The 17,791-nt window shown below is 31.1% G+C and overlaps 2 protein-coding genes across 2 annotated transcripts in view; one reads left to right on the forward strand and one right to left on the reverse strand.

The window, feature by feature from the left end:
* Window positions 1–17,791, forward strand: part of Qin (tudor domain-containing protein qin) — a 95,781-nt gene that overhangs the window by 45,552 nt on the left and 32,438 nt on the right. The gene's annotated exons all lie outside the window — the stretch shown is intronic.
* Window positions 8,820–17,791, reverse strand: part of LOC141524202 (uncharacterized) — a 33,021-nt gene continuing 24,049 nt past the window's right edge. Inside the window, exon 3 of the mRNA XM_074237926.1 lies at window positions 8,820–10,895. Coding sequence (XP_074094027.1) covers window positions 10,552–10,895 — 344 coding nt within the window. The 3' untranslated portion in view covers window positions 8,820–10,551. The remainder of the gene's footprint in view (window positions 10,896–17,791) is intronic.

Raw genomic sequence — 17,791 nt, forward strand, 5'->3', positions numbered from 1 at the left:
GTCAACTCGAGCGCCCACACTTCGCGCCTCATTTTCAAGATAGGATTCAACTTGTCCAGACAGCAGCCTAGACTCTCCTAGCTTGAGCTTTCTGCTCTCTACCTAGTCTTACCTACAATCTCCTATCTGCTATCTCCCAACTCTGGTTATTATATTCAACGTATCATACCCAACCACCCCCGCCTAACTACTATCTTATGTACACCAACACAGATATACATACTAGATACTTTATGAGTTATTACACGGTGATTATTATAATGGAGCCAAGTGCCGCTAAGACTTCTGACACTTTGTTTCACTGTCACCTTAATTTTATGTCACATTAGTAAATTTATGTTTACTTTAATAAATATTTTAATTTTTTGCTAATTTTAATCAGATAAATTTTTATTGTTTTATTTAAAACAAGAAAATTTTTTATTAAAAAATCCTAATTTGTTTGCTAACTGTCAATAAGCTTATTCGTTACACACAAAACGACAAAAAGAAAAAAAAACTAGGAAAATGAATAAGATTTTTCCGGAAAAAATGATACTCGATGGCGACAGTTACACTTGAAAGCGTTTGCCCGGAAAATCGTGTAGTTTCTTCGCCCGAAAGGGTTTACAGATCCTTGGAGAGTAAAGTGGAGTCTTTGAAAGTCCGCCGGTACGTGCCAGTAGACACGATCCCTCGACTTATCTGCACACCAGAGCCGCCTACATATACACCCTCAGAGCTTCGCCGTGTCAGAGCTGTACTGCTACATTATGTAGTCTATATTGTATGCATGTATGGATGTATAAATATATAAAATATGATGTACTGCTACACTAGGCTATCCCTCATGTCACACGTACTCTAGCTTACAACTAAATTTAACAGTACTAAAAAATATTTTTAGCTTTATCAAATATTCAAGACTCATAAATGCCATAATTTTTCATTCCTCTCTAAAAATGAAATAGTGAAATTTTCACTGATTTCGACAGTGCCTCAATTTTTCATTTTACATTTAATTCCGTGTCTTTCCAAAATAAATTAAATTAATAACACAATAATTTTATTATTTTTAATTTCACGTGAAATTAAAAAATTAAAAAAAAAATTTCTAACACCTTCAAATACAATTTTTATCATCATAAAAAGCTCGGGTACTTTTTTTTAAATAAATTTTACAAATATTATTTCTGAATCAAAATTAAATATAAAAATTTAATGAAAAATATCTCAGAATAAAATTTATTTTTATTTTTCAAGACTTAAAAAAAAAAAAAAAAAAAATATCACATCAAACCTTAGACCAAAAAACTACCCTTTGACAGAAAAAAAAAAAAATAAACCGGTAAAATACCAACAAAGATATTAAATATCATATCCCGTAAACAGTATGACGTTCACACGAAAATTAGCGTACCCTGAAGGCGAGAAAAGGATATCAGAAGCTCCGCTCTGATACTGAAGAGAACGATATAGCATTGTATATTCTATATAGTATGAAGGCGGCTCGAGTGTCTATCCTTTAGCGAGCGGTGGTTGATATCATCATCATCATCACATCAGGTGTATATCAAACAAGGGAGTATAACCAAACAGAAACAGAGGAAACTACAGGTCGCGGAATACGAGTCTCGGATCTCGGATCTGAATCACACCGTTAACTTCTCGAGTGGAAATGCAGTAAGCGCATCAGCGGCAAGTGCAAGTGAGAGACACGCGGACATATATACACATACACATATACACATGTATGAAGTAAAGGAGATAGATGGTGGATCGTTTATATTAGGTGAACGCGTAATGAGTAACGTTGCACATTCACATTCACATGGACATCTATCGCCGGAGGGTGGATCGGTGCCCCGCGGCTGAAGGTGTGTCGGGAGATGAAGTGATGAGAACACACGTATAGGCAGAAAGGGATGCTATCGGCGCATATAGCTCCAAAGAGTGACTAAGAGGAGCAGAGAGGGCGAACGGGATGCCAAATCACAGAAACACGTGTTTCGTGGCACGGACTCTCGACGTGCACACACCGTTTGAATGCGATTAAACCAGTGGAGTAGCACCGACTCGACACAGCAAAACACAATGCTCTGTGTGTATATATTTTAGTTAATGTTGGTGCAGTATCCCGCAAGCAACCCCAAAAGCGTTTTCCCTCTTTGCAGCTATTAACTGATCTGCGTATTGTAGAAGTTAGAGCTAGTCTACACTAGTGCAGTTGTCTGCGTGCTTCAACCTCCTCTCTGCTCCTCTCTGTGTGCAAGCGTCCTAGAGTAAGCTCGCTTTGCTACGCGAAACAGTATCGAGAAATATAACTCAATGCAAGGGTGTTATTTCGTTACATTGAACACGTATTGCCCACCAAAGAATCGTTTTATCATGAGCCTTCCGCATTGATGATCGGACTCTGTAATAATACGATATTCACTACTTCGGCGACAATCCTCTTTCTATCATTCCACGGAACTATGTCGGAAGTAATGCAAGTGATCTTTTATCTTTAGCTGTAAGGAGGTTTCAAAAAAATAAGTCATGTTTGTTTTTTATAATTACTTGAATTTGTTTTTATTTTTATTTTTAAAAATATGCTTATTTTTATTTTATAAAATTATGCTTATTTTTATTTTTAAAAAAATTAGCAATCTTGTTCCTAAAATTTATTCTCAAGAAATTTGTTTTTCTGTGTGAGCAAACCACATTTGAAAATTATCTATCAACCGCTATTAATTCAAGAATTTTTCTCTTGAATCAAATAAATTTTTTTATTCAATGCAATTGATCATTTACAATTAATTAAATGAATTAGCGTTTTCACCCTTATAATGGGGAAAAAAAAAAAAAAAAAAAATTATTAAAAATGATAATACAATATCCGTGACATTAGATCTAAAGCTAAGCAACAATAAATCTCTCTAGTGATTTCACTGCAATCTCGCCATAGGATACTCATGGAATTGGAATTATTCACAAGCTCTATACTTGTATAGAGTAGAGTACTCTCTGTCTCTTGAGATTTTTTTTATAGTTGACGAAGCGGAAAATTTTACGGTCGATATCTAGCTGCACACCGGCACAGGGAATAATGAATAAATATAAAAAATTAAACGCAAAAAAAATAATAGAAAAACAAAGTTTTAGTCAGTATGAAATAAATATCAATGCTTGCGTTGACTGGTATTTTATCGCAAAAAATATATACACACATATGTTTATAAAACGTCATGCGATGATGCCGGTGTTAGCTTTGGAGGTGGTGCATTGTCAATGGGCCGACAAACCGGGATGCATCGATTACAAGAGCATGACACTTGTCTGGCTGGACAGGTCTGGTCTCCTCTGCACAACATACAACACGTCGACTGGACGTTGGTGTAGTGCCGATTAGCCACGGTTTTAAACACTCACTATAGAAAATAGTCCAGTCCCTCCACCGACTCATTTTATTTCTCATTGCACTACCATGCTAACTATATAAAGGCTCTAACGTCAACATTAACAAAAACTAATAACAATAACACTATCAGCCTTCAGTAATAAATAGCCAAAGGTTTTTTTTCTAACTGGGAGATAAGTGACCGTTAAATCATTTTTTTTTGCTTTGTATTAATAAATAAATAGTGATAAAAAAAAAAATTATACCCAAGAACAATACGCTTTTTTATGATAAGGTTCAGAAAAAACTTTTTTTTTTTTTTTTTTTTTTTTTTTATCAAAGACCTTAGGGTGAGAAATACTTCAAGAGAGTCTTCAGTTCTTTCATTTTATTTTAGTCTTCTCTATCTCAGTGATCGCTATGGAGCACTTATTATAGCTTGCTGTATAACTCATTTTATGTTGGTTGCCTTTTTTTTTTTTTTTTTTTTTTTTTTTTTTGAAAATATGCTGGATAATTTATAAATTTATCCACTCGATCAGTTATGAAATTCGGTGATACAATCATTTTGTTTCGAGGATGGCTCGGTAAATATATGATTGAAGGATTGGTTAATTTATTTGAACATCGCACGATTTTCAGTTTATGTCAATAAATGACGAAATTTAAACGAGTTAATTGAACTTTGGACATTTTTTTATTGAAAATTAGGTTTTAAATAATTTATTGCTCATTAGTTTTTATAAAAAAATTTTTTATAAAAAATTGCGTATCATTTTTAAGCAAAGAATTGACGTAAAAAAAATACGAAGACTGAAAAACAAATTAATTTGATTAAAAAATTAAATTTTTGAACTGAGAAATTTTTGTTGTGAAAATTACTGACATAAATCTGTAGACCGTGAAATTGAAGTCACACTTTTATTTCTTTCAAATAAATTATATAATTTAACAGCATAAATATCCGCTACAAACTATAAATATAATAAGCAATAAATCGGTAATAAAATAAAAAACAAATTATTGAGAATTGAAATATAAAACTTGTCCGACGAGCTTTCTCTTGACACATGTTCGCACATATTTATTAACAACTGATGTATAGACTTTTTCTCCCAGCAAGATCATCAATCTCAAGTTCAAGGTTCTATTTTGTTCCATTTAAAAAATAAATATAATTATAGGTGCAGTGGTGAATTAAAAAATTCAATTCGCCGCAAACCGATACTAAAACTGGAAGTTAATTTAGGCATATTGATTATCGTGGAAAATTAAGTCAAAGGTTAAAATTATTTAAAATATAGGTCGGATGAATAAGTGATGCTAAATCGACATGACCTTTGTCAATTTGATTCTTTTAATTATTATTAGATCACTGAGTCGTCCTTTATATATTTTACCTTAATTTATACGGATATTTTATTCTTATTTTTGTAGGTTGACCGACGTTCAGTTTAACGTGAAAGTCCGACTCAAGTAATTTCAGGTCACTAACATCATTTAATTTTTACAAACGTTATTTGAAGTAATGTGTTTGTTCCAATGTTTACAAGCCATTAAGATTAAACTGTCAAGTTTGATTTGTTACTTGATGAATAACAAGTTTCTTTTTTTAGAATTTTTACTTTTACAAACTTTTTTTTTTATTTATTTATTTAAACTTGACACTAGAAAAAAAAAGTCCTAAAACTCAATTAAATAAATTTTGCTCCAAATTTCTATTTTTGAAATTTTCTATAATTTTTTTTGAAGTTTAAATTAAAAGTAAAAAAAAAAATAACAATTTTTTTAAAAAATCATAACAGATTTTTGAATAGAATTAATTGAAATTAATATTTACGAGCGATAAATAATTCCGTAATTAATAAACGAATAATTATAACCAAATAATCCAATCAAATAACAATTCGGCCATTTTAATAGCAACTCGTAAAAAATAACACATAAACAATAAATCGATAATTCGATGAAGTAAAATATTAAACAATTAAAGGATAAATGATTTAAAATGTAGGATTTGTGATTGAAAATTAAATACATTCAATATGGGTTTTAATTTACGCGATATATACAACGTGAAGATATATTTCTCTTGTTGTATAACGATGAACAGAACCAAATATCATTCAGGTTTATGCCTCGAGGCTGATCGCTCAAAATTAACATGCAAACGTTCGACAACCAGAAAATAAATACATCCATTTATATACATCAATATCTATATTATACACATATATGTATAAATGTATCTAAATGAAAAACAAGAGGGACAGGTGCCCGGGAAAGTTTACGAAATAAAAAATGAAAAATAAAAATAGACAAATGTACTTGTCGGGTATATTAAAAAAAATATATTTTTTTTTTATTTTATTTTATTAATAAAACTAAAAAAATTATAAATTTTAAATGGAAATAAATTTAGCCTACAGCTTTATCAACTTTAGTTTTTTTTTTTTTCAGCGTATGATATTTTAAATAACGAATTTATGTTTTGTATTTCTAAATTTAATTGAAAGAGCCACGATAAATATTTATATTTATATTTATAGTAGACTGTCCAAAAATCGACTAATTTATTTTCGAGAATGGACTTTAAATCTTCGTATTTATTTAAAATGTGTTCACTTAAAATTCAACCCATTAATTTTGATGGCATAACTTTAAAAAAGTTTATAAAAATTTGAGTATTTTGCGTAGACCCGTCAATTAAACCCTGCGTGAAGCCAACAGAGTTTAGACTGGACTCTGCAGTGGAAGTCCATTGATTAAGCGTTGTCTAATACTCGGGCCGTTGGATGCCCGTAGGGGCTTCATTCAGAAAGAAATTGCGTTGCATCGGCACGTCAAACGCACACTCAAACCTTATGAACTATCTAACAACAACAAACAACTTTCCCAACAACTAAAACAACTAATTTTCCCTCTGTATTTACTCTTTTGACTATTTCTTTAATTATTAATTATTGCCAGTAAATATAGATTCATAATTAGTTGCTTTTGTTAACTTTTAATTAATTTTTGAAATTCGTAACTTTCACTAATTATTCGTTTATTTTTAATTAATTTTATTCTCCATTGTTTTATTTTTTATCTATTTAAAAAAAAATCGAGAGTATTCATACCTTTAACTGGGTCAGAAGCTTTAGAGTAAGCCCTTCAATTTATTTATTGCTACTACTAGTGTTTATAATCTGCGAAATCCACAACTCTGCGATTTATCATCAACTTTTTTGATTTTTATTAAAATAATTCTCGGCTAAATTTGATATTTTATTTTTATGAAAATTGAATTTCAAAAGAAATTAATTTTTTTATTTATTAGAATTTTTTAAAAATTGATTTCAAATTTTTAAAAATAAATTCGAATTGATAAAAAAATTTTTACATTGAACTAAAAAAAAATAATTTAAAATAGTTTCCATTTCACATTTGAAAAAAAAAAAAAAAAAAATTTCAAAATTTTAAATTTTCAAAAAATAAATCCTCGAAAAAATTAAAAAAAAGATTTTACCAGTCAAAAAATCATCCAAACTTTTGAAAAAAAAAAATAAAAGTGATAATTTGCATGTCTCATATATTTAGTCGATTATTAAAAAAATAATAATGATAACAATGATAATAAAGGAAGTTAGGCAGTAATATAAGTTTATCGTTCAATCATGTTGCAACGAATGTCATGGGCCTTAAAAGTTGCGGAAATAAACCCGGTGACAAAGAAAGGCCAGACGTGTGTGTGTGTATACATGTGCCGAGTCATATTCCACCCCGACGCGTTTAATTACCGTCCTGGTAAGGGCCCCACTGCGAATTGAGCCGTAAAACCCGGACGGTGGTGAACGTGCATTCGCCGGCTGGTTTACGATCGCTCGAAACTTTCGACTCCCCATCTATCCAGCTTCGTACTATATAATATTATACATACAGATATATACTCCCACACCGACCATGCAGTGGATGCCGTATTTTACGTCGTCATCACGCTGATACCCGTTTTGTTACGGCGGCTATATACCGAGCTATTATTACTAGACACCTATACAAAGGTATGGACGTTAAATACACTACCGATATCTGCAGCGCTGTTTTATCGGTATTGGGGCATACAGGCGCACTCTTTACACCTTTCAACTCACTCGCTCCAGAGTCTTAACAACAAATATTGTTATCTTCGCGTTTGCGCCGATAGATTGCGTGTCAGGGCATCGATTATTTATCAATTACACTCATCCGCTTTAAGTACCAATTTATCGGCTGTAAAAAGTCCATTTTTGAAGATTAATTTGTTACAGATTTTTTATGACTTGAAAAAAATTTGCCCGTGTAAATTTTTTTTTTTTTTGGCTAGAAAAATTTTATAAATTAATTTAGCAGCTTATTTTTTTTTTTTGAAGATTAAAATTAAATTTTTAAATAATTTTGCTGATCAAAAATTTTAGTAAAGATGCTGATAAAAAAAATAATATTGAATAATTTTCTTAACAAGAAAAAATTTCTATTTCTTGCGTCAAACAGCGCTTTAAATAATTTTAATGAAAAAATAATCAATGACGTCATCATTAAAATTTTTAAATCCATCTGACTTTACTAAAAATGAGCCGGACAAGTGTCCAACTATCGCTAAAAATAATAAATTTAATTGCAGAAATTAATATATATTGATCGAATTTTATATTTTGTAAAAAAAAAAAATAATAAATAAAAGGATAATATTTGGGATTAAATTTAAAAGGACAATAGCGTGGGTGGCTCAGGTGCGCGAGGAGATCATCAACTAAAGCCGTTTTCCCCTCGTACCTTTATGTGTTTTATGAAACCCAGACATTTATCTAAGACTATAAACAAGGTAGTTGGGAAAAAATCTAAAATCCAATTCCATCTCGAGTTTATTTTTAAATCAAACTACTTTAGCGAATACACCTTTGTCGGGTGAAAATAAAAATTATGAAAAAGTAAAAAACATTAATAGAAAAAATGTGTATTTTCATTTATCGGTTGGTTTATTTTCAAGCATGCCTTTTATTCCTTATCCTCTCTAGCAACCCGATACCAATATTCTCAGTTTGACTCGCCGATAACTCCAACCGTGTCACTGATAGATTTTTATACTCATGTCTGACTAGTTGACGACCGCAACTACTGCGTCGCTGTTGCCCGATCCGACATTTTCATCCCAAAACATCCGAATAAACTTGATAATTTTAAATATAGTTCTGCAATTGAGTTCGGTTCAAACTTTTATGTTAAAATAATTTTAAAATTCTCGGGTTAACTTATAATTCTTACCTCAGTTTTGCAAAAAAAAAATTATTTCTTGTAAAATAATTAAATTTGCAAAACAAAAATAATTTTATTACTTGAATTTACTTCACAAAATTGTGGTTAAAATTTTTATTTATAATTTTTTGTTTTACAAAATTTTCTTTTAAAAGTTTGACATAAATAAGTGAATTCAAAAAAATTATTATTTAATTTATAGTAATTTTAATAAACAATACATGTCTTAAAATATAAAAATATTTTAATCAAAATTAAATTATTACGATTAACAAGAATCAAAAACAATTTTGAGTTGCAAATGAAAGGTTATTCTAAATTTAAACATAAATTTGCGAGTGGCAGACGTCGCCGTACCATTTGCTACCTATTCGTATTTGAGCCCGTATTATATTATTATACATTCGTTTAGTTATATTATGAGAAGAGTCTGAAGTAACAGCCATTCGTAACTGTTGAGTAGCTGTAGCAGTAGCATCCGTTACTCGCATCTAGTTCGCCTGGAGGCCGCGTCACAAACTTTATAAAAGTTAGACGGTTTTAAATTAAATTTTCTAAGTATTCGGACAATTGAATCTGTTGTCGTTGTCGCTAACAATTGTCTTCACTCTATTTATTATTACAGTTACTAGTAAATTAAGATTACAGCTTTTATTCTTATTCTTACTTCTACAAATTCACTCGAACAAAAAATTCTGGTAATTTGTTATTCTTTATTAATTATACTGACAGATGTCAAGTAAATTTTAAAAAATTAATAATTATAATTTTCACTAAATTTAAAGTTAAATTGCGATGTTAGTTACAAAAAAATACTGAATTTTAAATGCAACAGATAAAATGACAGATTAACATTTGTATACACATTAACAAACAAACAAACAAACACACACACACACAAATTGACTCAATATTTAATCATACGTACATTTAATAATATTCTAACGTACAAAATTACTTAATTCAAAATCCGTAAAATTATTACCCTCATTCGGGATCGAACCCGGTTCTCACTAGTCCTTCAAAACCTGCACTCGCTCCTTAACCATTCAGCGACAGTCACGACTTTATATTTTTAATTTACGAGAAATATAAATAAGATACATTGCTCTCTATATTTTGGCTTACAAACTAAAAATTACAATGACAAATAGTAATTTCTCTTCTTGAGTACCAGTTTAAATAAAATATACACAAATCTTAATAAAACTTCTTTATCAATATTTATTTCAAACAAAAATTATAATTTTTTCATTTCATCTAGCTTTTTAATTTTAAATTATATCCCCAAATTTAAAAATTTTTTGATTAATAATTACTCTGTTGCATAAATATTCCAACTTGAACATCAATAATGAATATTATAATTTTTTTTGTCATTAAAAATAAATTTTTTCATTGTATTCTCAACGTGCTTAGAAAATTTTTGAATCCTTATTAATAAGACAAAACACATTGGCTTTTTCTTTATTTTAATTTGTTAGTTTGTTCTGTTGATAACTTTCTTTTATCCTTTATATTTTCTCCTCGTCGCAAAAGCATTTCTCCGAGCGTCTCAATGGCTGTCGCTTACGGCTTCGCTAAAATTCCATCGTGTTTAGTTTCTCATAAAAAAAAAAAATCCAATCGTTTCCCTACTTATGTCTATCTATATATTTAAACACCTATCGGAAATTTTCAGCGTACTCGTGTAGTCAGGGTATGTACCCGCTATTCTTTCCTTCCGACGTCTCTCTCACAAGAAAAATACGACGGTGTACAAAAAATAGTCACGTTTTATTTTTTCTTAACTCAAAGAAAATTTGAGAGGTTCCAATTGGAGTTTTAAAAAAAAGTCGAGTACAAAAAATAGTGAATTAGTTTGTTTTTAATGTAAGAAAGTCGAGCTTAAGCTTCTTGGTGAGAAAATCTAACTTTCACTTCTTGGCGAATATGTTCTCCAAAAGTTCCTTGGTGATGAGTCGGTGAGGCCGCGTGGGACTCTCAGTAGGCCTCTGGTAGAGTCTCCCGTTAATTGCGTACAGTTTGGGACTCAGCTCGCACCTGACGTTGAACCACCAGTCGCAGACCAGCACTGCTTGACTGAATTGAGTCCCATTGGGACACAAAAATGTCGCCTGTCGGCCGTCAATGTCGCAGTAGTGCCAGGCCTGACAGCGTGTTTCCACGTCCGCGAAAAATCCAGGGTACTCCTGGTCGTCACAGTAGAAGTTTGTGTAAGGAACTTTTCCTAAGACTGGAAAGTCCGTTCCGGGTCTACCTGAAATTAAATTATAATTAGTGATGTTAATTTTTCATTTTTTTTTATTATAAATATTTAATATTTTTAAATGTAAATCACATTTTTTTTCTGTGTATTTTGATGATGAAATCTTAAAAAACAGAATTTAATCCTCTACAAATTGGGTATTTTATAAAATTTTTCTAAATTCAATTTTTTGCAAATTATCGTCATAAGAAAAAAAAATTATAAGTAAAACTTTTAAAATTTTATATAAATTATTATTTTTTTTTTTTTTCGCTCATTCATAATCACTTAGATAAAATGCTAATAAAGCTCTTGACTTAAACGCCCTGATATTAACAGTATAATTGTTTTTAATTCCTGTTTACTTTACGGAGCTGCAAATATCGACTGATGTGTAGACTCACTCTAGTATTTCTCTTTACTAAACATTCATTAAGACGAATTAGCTAAAACAAACCTTGTTACTACCACCAGTGTAATTAGTATATGCAATTTAATTTATATATCGAACACAAAATTGAGACTCGAGAATAATAAATAAAGTAAAACGATAATTGGACGATTTACACAAAAGGTAAAGCTATTTATAATAAAACGATACGGAATATGATGATAATGACGGAGATAAGAGAGGAAAATAAGAAAGGATGTGGTTAAGACAGTAGCGGCACTTTGAAGGATCTCTTGGCTGCATCAAGTGTATTATCTAGCGAGGATCTAAGTGAAGATGAAGCAAAAGCTTCCTATCGTGCTCCGCCTTGTATTAAATGTTAGTATTAAAGCGAACAAGATGATGTACTGGTTGGTATCTTTGTATAGCACCTTGACAACTACAGCACTCATACACCTTGGTATATAATATATTACATATATGAGTTTATATATTGGCTGTTGTATCTACAGTACGGCTGTACTGCGTCATATCAAAGAGTCATCGCTTCTTGTTGTGGAGAGAGCCTTTTCATCGCACACGGGCGCACGTAGATTCCCTTATAACTTTACGCCAACTTGGAATTAGCTGGCGTGTTATTCCGTCGCTGCGTAAGTCGACAGCTAATTACATATCTAAACTTCCAAAGGGTTAATCAGCCTAGATGTTTACCGGTAACATTAATTTAGCCTTCCACCTGCTCTGGATATGCATTTAATCTATTCATGTTCACATTATACATTTTTGATTTACACATTATAATCTATTTTTGAGAGATGATTATTATTATTTTTTTTTTTTTTTTTTTTAGCAGATTTACGACAATTACAAAAAATTTTCAACGAATTTTTAAGATTCTACACAAAAAAAAAAAAATTAATTTGAATCTAGTAAATAATTTTGAAGAACTTCATCTTTTTGATTTGAGCAAAAAAATTCTTAGACTATAAAATTTTTATTGGTTTAAGTAAATTTTATTTGATTCAAGAATTTTTCGTCTTTATCCAAAATAATGAAACTTCAATATTATTTTGTTTGTACACGAAAAAAAAATCATTTAAAAAATATTTCTAAAATTGAAATCTTGAACTAAAGTTGTCTCTATAAACTTTCTCATTTTATTAAAAAATTTTTTTAATATCCCCCTTTGCTGTTTACTATCATTAAAAACCACTGAAAGCCATGATAATTTAACTTTGATTATTTAATAACAAAAAATATTGAAGATATTCTAAAGAACAGATACAATATAAATAATTTTTCCTCATTTAAGTTGTGTCTACATTTATAAATGGTTGATTTTCCTGAGGTTTATATCGTCTACCCGATACAACTCGAGTTCACAATGATAAAACATTATACAACTTGAAACAAACGAAATAACGTAAGAATGAACGAAACAAAACTAAATAAAATAAAGAGAAAAAAATAAATAAAATGATGTTATCTCGGTGTTTGAAAATCCCGGTAAAATATTCTTTTCTTTTCCTCGAGCCCCTGCTCTCTAGCCCACCTTGGTCTACTTCTTATTCTTGAATTCGTAGAGACACCCCAAGCCGGAATAAATGAGTAAACGTTCGTAAATTAGCGCTCGATTTCTCCAGGATTTATACGTACATATATATCTATATTCCTTTTCTCTTGCATTTTCATTTTATACGTTTCTTCCACTTGAACCTCAGTACCTTGCTTTACTCGTTTTCATCATTCAGTTTTTTTTTTTTTCTCTTTCATCTCCGTCTCCCTCAGTTTTGTTCCTTTTTCTTTCTTCTGCTCTATTTTTTCAAACTATTTTTTCCAGCATTATTATTTTTATTTTACTTTTTTTTATTCACTTACTCTGAGAACTCAGCTCTTTTCACACGGACTCTTTTGCTCACAAGCTCCCTAACGAGTCTAACAAGTTCCAATGGTAACAAACCCCCTCATATATAGATATATTTATATATTATATATGTCTTTTATTTGAATATCAAAAAAGCACAAATCATGACAATCATTTATCTTCAATTTTTTTCTCGTTATCTCAACATTAATTTTGTATTCTGACCATAATTATCGCAGTTAGTAAAATACATCCGTGTTGATATTTTTTTAAAATAAAAAAGTACATTTTCAAAATTATAAAAAATTCAAATTAAATTTTTTATCTCACCATTATTAATTTTAATAAAAATTATGACCCAATTCTTACATCTCCAGTAAATTTATTTTTAAAGTTAATAATAAGCTCTTTTACCTTTAAGCTTTAAACATGTCAATCATCGATCTTTGACCACTCTACATCCGAGAATGTACGAAGTTAATTAAATTACACTCTAATTTAGAATATAATTTTTTTACATTAAAAATTTAATCATTAAACGAATTTTATTTTGCAATTTATACTTCAAAATCATAAAAGGAGACCTTAATAAATTCAAATGCCATCTTTTCGCGCGTTGTCACCATCTTATCAGACAGTATTTTTTCAATTTCACGTTTTATTTTCATATTTATAGATTTAATAAAATGAAAATAAAAATCGCTCTAACGATAATGCAAAATTTTTAGACTTTAGACTTTAATTGAATAAAAGTGAAGCAATTGCACGATAATTATCACCATAAAACATTTTGAAAGAACCGAAGAAAGTGAATTTCCCGAGTAGAGATTGGTTTTGTCGATATAATAGTTGGCGGTGAAATTTGACACAACCAAAGTATGAATGCCTGTGGAATTGTCGTGGTGGCATTTTCCCCCGAGTATTTCGTATGGATATTGTGTGGCAAGACGAGTTCTCAACAGTGTCGTAGTTGGTTATTTTACCTGCTCGGTGGCACTCTACGTGACAGAGCCACCCAAGGATAGGAGACGAGACGAGACGAGCTGAAGAACCCAAGAGAAGAGAAGAGAAGGGAAGGGAAGGGAAGGAAAGAGGAGAGAAGAGCTCTGGAATAGTGGAGATACAAGACAGTATTATACTGCTCTGTCATTATATATTGTATATCTATGTACTGGAGTTCCGTATTATATACAGCACTGGATAGTGAGCAAGACGAACAAGACTTTGGGGATATATAGAAACATAACGTGTGCATGGACGCATCCTCGTGGCGCGAAACTATGCTTGTCATCTGACGAACGGAGACTACCAGAAGACTATGTAGTATATACTGAGTCTATGCCTGGTGTATGGTGATGTAGTGTAGAGTAGAGGTTTGGCAACTATTACGGGAAATACACGGTTGTCACACTACTGTTATGTACTGCACCAACAAAGTAATTTATGCAACCGGCTTCGTGCTTTTCTCACTCAACTCTCCTTTAGTGATGCTGATACCCGGCCAAGAAGCTTTTCTTGTGATCCGAAGAACTTTGCTATTCTGATCACGCGGATTTTGTTGTTATTAATCTAAATTAAAAACACTTTAGTTTATTTTGTTTTGGTTTTTAGTCGCGACTTTTTTTTTCTCTTACAATTTTTTTCAGATACAAAAAAACAGACAAGTATTAATTCTCACATCGTTTAATCCAACCATTGCCAAATTGAAAAAAAATTGGCTCTTAAAATTCTAATAATTTTATTTAAAAATATAAAATTTTTCCTTTAGAAAAAATTTATTTTTGACAAATCAAAATTTAAAAAAATTTTTTATCCAACTAATTTTTTAAAAAATGATCAATTAAAATATTTTGGTAGAAAAATTCTTTAATTTGGTCACTTTTTATTATTATCATTAATTAATAAAATTTTTGTTTTGTTTTCTGTTTAATATTGAATTACCGCGATTAAATAAAAGCTTATCTTCAAAATAGTGGAATTTTATCACTTAAATTGGTAACAAGAACTCAAAAATGGCGCTTAGCAATACAACAAAGAAGTAAAAAAAAAAAAAAAAAAAAAGACAACAAAAATATAAAAAGAATAGAAAGTATAAATATTAGCAATGTCTGGGGTATAATTATAAATTTATAATAAAAAGCAAATTTAAGATCTCATTGTAAAATGTACAACGCAAAGAGAGATGAGCATACAGAGCAGTACACCGTGTATGTATATAGACTCAGAAGGTATCTTGCATGAAATCTATCCAAGCTATTTGTAAAATTAAATGAAGGACGAAGCCCGAGCTGGTTCATTGCTTGGGGGCTATGCACTCCTCCATTTTCTCCATCTCGTTCTTTAGTACCGCTCGGTATACGTATACGTTTTCCTAGAACTATCGTCATAAAGTCAACTAAGCGGACGAGTTGGGTTTTCCAATGTAGTCCTTACTCGTCATACCTTCTACGTACAATGCATTCTGCTCGTCTCGTTCAAGATATGACTGTCGAGACGAGACGATTCGCAGTACTGAGTCTTCTTTCTTCTCTGTTCTTCTCTGTTCTTCTCTGTTCTTTATATGTATGTTCTTCATGTATGTACGCAGCCAAAGTGAGCCACTAGCCAGCGAATAGCTCACAGTGCAAGTGAGAACAAGTGCAAGAGGGAAAATATCTGCCAGTACCAACCAGAATAATTCACCCTAGGGTAACTGCTTTCGGGAAAAGAAGGGTTATCGTAAAATTCCGAATGAGGTTATACGAGGAAGGGGTTATATGAATATACGATGGATGAAACGTTGATGGAGAAAATAATAAAAAAGTACGGGATTTATGTGTGCTGAGAATTTTAACGATTGTTAAATTTTATGATATAAAAGTGATAAAAAAATTTAATAATTATTTTAGCAAACTAAGAGGAAGAAAGGATTTATTTTTAATATTTTTATGGAAATTTTATTTCAAGTGTAAAGAAAATTTTAGTGCGTGCTCGAAATATTTACCGTGATTTTTTTTTTTATAGAAAAGTCGATTTAAATCATTTATTACTTATTTTGCCATCAAAATAAAATGTTTAATTAGAGTTTTCAAATTAAGGTATTACGAGCGACAAGGCAACTTTTGATAAAAGGCTTGATTTTTTTTTTAATATGAAGTTTAAATATGTCTTCACGAATTCCGAAAATTTAAAGGAGATTGCCCGATTAGTCAAATAAATAATTAACTTCCCCTTTTTAAAATTTTTAACTTTTTTCAATTTTTCATCGACAAAAAGATAAATTAACAAATAAAAATTGAAATACCTGAAACAGAGCTTTGAAATTTGAGGCATTTGTCGCCTTTTGTAACCGAATAATGAATTAAATAAAAATAAAATATAAATTAAATTCTTTGAATGGATTAATCAACAAACACATGTAAAAGAGAGAAAGGGATAATTATGACGACTGGACCTCGTACGAGAAAATATATTTAACAAAACATAGAGTCCATTGGTGGATTTATGCCAGTGTAGACTAAAATTCGATTTATAAACGTATCGGTAGCGCGTGACATCGATACATATAAATTTTCCGTTGTTCACCTCGTCGCTCACCAATGCACCGAGCAAAATAAAACAAAAACAAAAGCACACTTTCTCCACCTCCGTATGCTTTGTCATCCAACTTGACTCAATTTTTTTTTTTTTATTTTTATTTTTTTTCCGTACTTTTATTTTCAGTTATTTCTGTTTTGGTTTGCACCGTCCACCATTCTCTCTACTTATTTACACACACGCTTATACATGGATGTTATGTAGAAACACTCGTACTTGATTCGTGAAATTTTCACGTGCGAAAAACCGGGAAAGTGAATTTAACGAGAACACTGCCAGAAATTCTCAGCAACCTCAACCCCTTCCGACATGACTCATTCTCATTGCATCGGTCTCTTTTCATCCTGACACTACCCGGGCGGGCCACCCATCGCTATTCAGAATAGAAGCTTGCGACTCTGCGGTAACCACTGTACACACACGGGTAAAACAATCCAGACCTGGGGGTTATATTATACAGAGCTCGAATTTGTGTGAGTATCAGAGAAAGAGAAAGAGGAAGAGGAAGAGGAGAATCAGGATGGAGATGAGGCCAACAATTTAGCCGGATGGTAGTGGTTGCCCGTGGAATTTCGGTTCACTGAACCTACCACTGTTGTCATACTTGAAATAAGGGTAGTTTATTCATCCTATAACTGATCCCACAGGCATTCATTCACCTTTCCATGTGTTAACTCTATTTAAACTGTGTATATTCGTATTATAATAATTATCATTAATTAGTGTTGGTATATATTGCTATAATTTTGCTAATTAATAGTATATTACACCCCTTGGGAAGGAAAATAAGAAAAGCCTCAGATCACATGTAATTGTTGGCCGAGGCGAAGCCGAGGTCGACAAACATGTGATCTGAGGTTTTCTTTTTTACTTTCCAAGGGCTGTATACTATTTTTTTGTCCGACGAAGGCGGAAAGCGGCAACTTTGTTTAGCGTAGCGGGACGAAAGTTGCCACTTTCCGCCCGGAGGGCAAAAAAATTTTTTTTGACTAACGTTATTTACATGACTCAGGGCTACACTAAAAAAAAACATTTTTTTTTTTAACTTAATCCCATACACGGAAAGAACAAGATGAC

This window comes from Cotesia typhae, unplaced genomic scaffold (genome assembly GCF_013202065.1).
Source record: "Cotesia typhae breed Kobodo isofemale line unplaced genomic scaffold, CoteBio_Ctyphae contig_22, whole genome shotgun sequence".
NCBI lineage: Eukaryota > Metazoa > Arthropoda > Insecta > Hymenoptera > Braconidae > Cotesia > Cotesia typhae.